The sequence below is a fragment of the Mus pahari genome, chromosome 10 (assembly GCF_900095145.1).
Source record: "Mus pahari chromosome 10, PAHARI_EIJ_v1.1, whole genome shotgun sequence".
In the NCBI taxonomy this organism is placed as follows: domain Eukaryota; kingdom Metazoa; phylum Chordata; class Mammalia; order Rodentia; family Muridae; genus Mus; species Mus pahari.
In genome coordinates, this window is record NC_034599.1 from 72,343,289 (window position 1) to 72,348,599 (window position 5,311).

General features: G+C 43.5%; 1 protein-coding gene across 1 annotated transcript in view; it reads left to right on the forward strand.

Moving 5' to 3' along the window:
* Klhl31 (kelch like family member 31) overlaps positions 1 to 4,974 on the forward strand; it is a 22,095-nt gene extending 17,121 nt beyond the window's left edge. Inside the window, exon 3 of the mRNA XM_021208048.2 lies at positions 3,322 to 4,974. Coding sequence (XP_021063707.1) covers positions 3,322 to 4,054 — 733 coding nt within the window. The 3' untranslated portion in view covers positions 4,055 to 4,974. The remainder of the gene's footprint in view (positions 1 to 3,321) is intronic.
* Positions 4,975 to 5,311: the final 337 nt, after the last annotated feature.

Here is a 5,311-nt window from a genome sequence, read left to right on the forward strand (position 1 = left end):
CACACACACACACACACACACACACAGAGAGAGAGAGAGAGAGAGAGAGAGAGAGAGAGATTGATTTAAATTCTGCATATGAGAAAACATGGACCTGTCATTTTCAATCTAACTTATACTTTGTTCAACATAATGCCGTCCAGTTATGTCTATTTCTCCCAAAATGTCATGCTTTCATTTTTTTAATCTCTGAACATTTCCGTTGTGCATTTTTCACATTCTCTCTGTCCATTTGTCTGTTATTGCACATCTTGACTGATTCCAGTTCCTGGCTACTGTGAACAGTGCAGCAAAAAGCACAGACATACACTTGCCTCCACAGTGTGTGGACTCAGAGTTGTCTGGGTTCACACCCTCTGGGTCAGGTGACAGTTCCGCTTTGAGTTTTTGAGGAACCTCCGTACTGATTTTAGTCACTGCTTATACTCTTACCGGCTGTGATTAAGGGTCCCTCTTTTCCCACCCCCTCACTAATCTTTTTGTCATGTGTTGTCTTACCAATATCCTTTCTGATTAAGATGAGACAGAATCTCAAAGCAATATTAATTTTCACTACCCCAATTTCTAAGAATATTGAACAAAATTCTTATATTTATTGACTCTGAATGTTTTCTCTTTTTGAGAGTTGTCTATTTAGTTCATTCATTCATTTATTGACTGGATTGGTTTTTGATTGATTTTTGCAGTTCATTATATAGTCTAAATATTGGTCCTTATTTGATACAGATGCAGCAGAGATTTTCCCCATCTGCAGTAGGGGATAGAGATATGGCTTAGTGGGTAAAGTGCTTAGTACAGAGGACCTAAAGCTAGGTCCTCAGACACACATAAAAAGCCAGACACAGGAAGCAGTACATGAGCCTGTGACTTCAGCACATCCCTCTATGAGGAGGCAATGCTAGAGAGAAAACAATTGCCAGAAGCTCGAGGGACAGCAAGCCAGGATCAGGCAGTAGTAAAAAAGGGACACATTGTCTATAGCAAAGATCAATACCCAGTGTTGTCTTCCAAATTCTTTCCATGCACCATGACATATGCAGGCCCACACTCTCATACAGCATATACACACTCACACACAACATAGACAACATCACACAACATCACATACACATATCATATTCATGCAGATAACAAAAATTTAAAAAAATAATAAAATAACCCAAATTTTCTTGAAGTTGCTCTATGGACAGCTGTGAGAGTCATAGCTGGTAAATAGAATACAATTATTAAAACATGGCAGCTAATTAGTTTTAAATATTTGAAGGATAAGTAGCATAGAAGATATCATTTTTGAACACATATAAAACGGGCAAAACCATACTACAGTGTTCAAAAATGCATATTACCTTTGTCTATGATAAAATTAATTAAACTTGAATATATGTGAAGGTGCTTACGTCATACCAGTTGTACAAAATGAAACATGACCAAGGAGCTGACAATTTAGGATGCTCTTTATTGTCTCATGCGTGTTTACCCACCACTCACCGAGACTCTAAACAAAGCTTTGGAAAGATAGCTCAGGCTATTGTTCTTGCTGAGGACCCAAGTTTAGTTCCCAGAACCACCCCGGGTGGCTCACGCCAGCCTGTAATTCCAGCACCAGGGTATCAGGCGCACTCTTCTAGCCTCTAAAGGCACCTGCACGCACATGAACATACCCACTCACAGACACATGCACACATATACTTAATAAATATAATTCTATATTCATATATGCATGTGATGTATCAAAATAATTAGTATATTTTGTATTATGGCATATGTTTTATATAATTTATCTCTATAGATTTTATAGTAATATATATAAATACATTCTTAAAAAAAAAAATCCCATTTCTATTCACTAAAGAACAGGTGCCATGTAAGCACACGGAGAGCCGAAGGGAATTGGTTGACGATGAGTTTGAGGCATAGACTTCAGAAGGAAACAAAACAGCATCTGGAATGTCAATTGTGTATTGAGCACTATGCCTTTCCACTGTTACAGCTTTACTTGTGATGTTGGTTGAGCTGCAGTCAGGGCCAGGAGGGTGTCATGAGAGTCAGAATCAGGGCTGAAGTTATGCACAGGCTTTAGTGACTGCTCCATATGGACCCTCATCTTTTCAGTCAAGTTCTACAAAATAAAAGCCATGCACCGTTAAAAAAAAAAAAAAAAAAAAAAAAAAAAAGAATCCAAGCAATTGATTTTCAGACATTTTATTCCTTCTTGGTTCTGGGCCTTGAACCCGGTGCCTTGCCTATGTGAAGCAAGTGCTCTACCTCTAAGTCACAGCTTCAGACCAGCGATCCTTTCTTATCTAGAGCTATGCTTCCGACTTTATTTGGGACAAAGGTGGACTCTCTTGACAGAACTTCTGAACTCTGTGAACAAGGGTCCATGTATTCACCAGCTCTGCCTCCTTCCCTGAATTCAGCTGGGTTTCTCGATGTTTAATACTCAAGCCAGTTTTCTTTGTATTGCTTTATATACTGAAAATACTACAGCACTAAAAATAAATTAAAATAAAAATTTTATCTATAAACTGGAACTTTTACCAGTAGGAAACTATTAAGAGAGATCCATCCTTTGTTGATGCTTTTACACATAATTCTATTGGTCTCTCTCTAACAGGTTCAGAGGTGTGGCTTAGCTTTCTACCAGTGCAATGAATGGCCAAGGCCAGTGTGAGCTTTTTAAGAGAAGAAATCTAATCGGGCAATGCCTATTCTAATTAAGTAGCAAGAAAGAGCTAGGGGTATTGGTGTCTGAAAAAAAATGGGTAGAATTGCCCTTTTTTAAAAAATTAACATTTTATACATTTAATAAGATAATATCACATAAAATAACAGGATAGGCACAAACTAGGAAAGGAAAAAAATCAGGAAAAGTGTCATTGCCATTTTTGGTCACAGGACTGAGTCAGAAAATGGAACAAATTAAGATGACTAGGGAATTGCCCTTAATATACAGGTTCCCTCTTATGCCCAGTTTCTATCCTGTGGCCCATTAAATCCGGAGACAGACAGGGTTATGGGGAATTGTAGGAGCGAAGAGACTTCGGTGGGATCTTCTTGTTATTTGGTTTGGTTTGATTGTTTGAGGGTATAGCTAAAGGAACTGTCTTCTGAATGGGGAGAGACGGGAGTATCCCCTTTTTTTCTGAATGAGATTGGGGGTGGGGGGAGGCAGAACACTATCTGTAGCGGGATGGGGAAGTTAGAGGCGGGGCTGAATTGGGGCCCTTCCCTGCAGTCGGTGGGGACAAGGTCATGATTCCCTCTTCTGCAACACGTGTTCTCCTGCACCCGCAATCAACCGGTCCTCTCTCATCTCAGGTACGATCCCCGCTTCAACACCTGGATTCACCTGGGCAGCATGAACCAGAAGCGCACGCACTTCAGCCTGAGCGTGTTCAATGGGCTGCTGTACGCGGTGGGCGGCCGTAACTCCGAGGGCAGCCTGGCTTCGCTGGAGTGCTACGTGCCCTCCACCAACCAGTGGCAGCCCAAAGCGCCGCTCGAGGTGGCGCGCTGCTGCCACGCCAGCGCCGTGGCCGACGGCCGCGTGATCGTGACCGGCGGCTACATCGGCAGCGCGTACTCGCGCTCCGTGTGCGCCTACGACCCCGCGCTCGACTCGTGGCAGGAGCTGCCTCAGTTGAGCACGCCCCGAGGCTGGCACTGCGCGGTGGCGCTGGGCGACAGGGTGTACGTGATGGGGGGCAGCCAGCTGGGCCCGCGCGGGGAGCGCGTGGACGTGCTCACGGTGGAGAGCTTCAGTCCCGCGGCGCGCCAGTGGAGCTTCGTGGCGCCGCTGCCCGTGGGCGTGAGCACAGCGGGTGTCTCGGCGCTGCACGGGAGAGCCTACCTGCTGGGCGGCTGGAACGAGGGCGAGAAGAAGTACAAGAAATGCATCCAGTGCTTCAACCCGGAGCTCAACGAGTGGACGGAGGACGACGAGCTGCCTGAGGCTACCGTGGGCGTGTCCTGCTGCACGCTGGCCATGCCCAACAGCGTGTCCCGCGAGTCACGGGCCAGCTCGGTGTCCTCCGTGCCGGTCAGTATCTGAACGCATTGCTTCCCAATGTGGTCAAACTGTGAGTGGGCCACCAGGAAAATATACACCATTTACTACAGTGATGGTGGTTCAGATCGATCCAGAGGAGTGCCTGGACCGCTTTAAATTCTTAGTTTAGCACCATCTACCTCAGTCTTTCCCTCACCTTCCACCAAAATAAATAAATAAAAGGCTATAGACAACGAAAGAAGCAATTTCATTTTGCAGCCACTGGGTGGCCACTGGAGTTTGTTACTGGCACTCTTTCGCTTCCTAAATTAATGGCAGTTACACACACGCTGAGATTTTCCCACCGTGTACACGTGAAACTTACTCGACTATACAATTTCCTATCCAAAGGAGTATTTTTCCTCTCCGTTTCTTTAGTGGGGGAGGAGGGAGTTGAAAAATACCCACTTCACGTTTCCAAATGAAAATAGTCTATATCTATAAAGACTTAATTCTATATTTCAACATAAAAATTTTCTTTCCCCCTACTTGACTGGAAAGAACTTTTAAAAAGATCTCATGACATAGCCACAAAGCTTTTAACAGGATGTGGCTAGAAAGCTATACTTTCTACCTAGGAAACGACAAGGTGACAGTTTGGGGTTAACGGTGTATATCCCCTCATTCTGTCCTTAAAGCTTCTGCCATTTTCTATCATAAAATCCTACTCTCAGAAAAGGAACAGTTTTCTGTCATTTAATTTATAGTGTAAATTTAAATCATTTGGCATTTTTCTTAGAAATATTTACACTTTTATCTCTTATCTTTGTAGAGATTTTTTTTTTTTCTGGATGGTAAACCAAGGGCCTGGTGCACACTAGTACTCTACCAGGGAGCTAACTACATATCCAGCCCTCCTTTTATTTTAATTTTTGAGACATGGTTTCACTAGGTAGACCAGACTGGCCTCAAACTCCCAGTGCCTCCTGAGTGCTGGGATTAAAGGTGTGTGCCACCACTCTTTTATTTTAAAGTAGGACTTTACTAGGTTGCCCAGGTTGGCCTTGAATTAAAACCCTCCTGCTTCAGCATACTCAGTAGCTGGAATTACCATCGGGTACAGCTTTATCTTACTCTGGTATGGTCAAATCGCCTCTAACGTTAGCCTGAATAATCACCAAATAGCACTATGTTCTTGAATATCATTAACTGCAGCTTAGCCTTTGGCTGTACAGCCAATAGCAGTAATTTTACCGACCCCTCTTTCATGTGGAGATGATGAAGGAAATATTTGGGGTTCTCGGACTTGGCAATCACCAG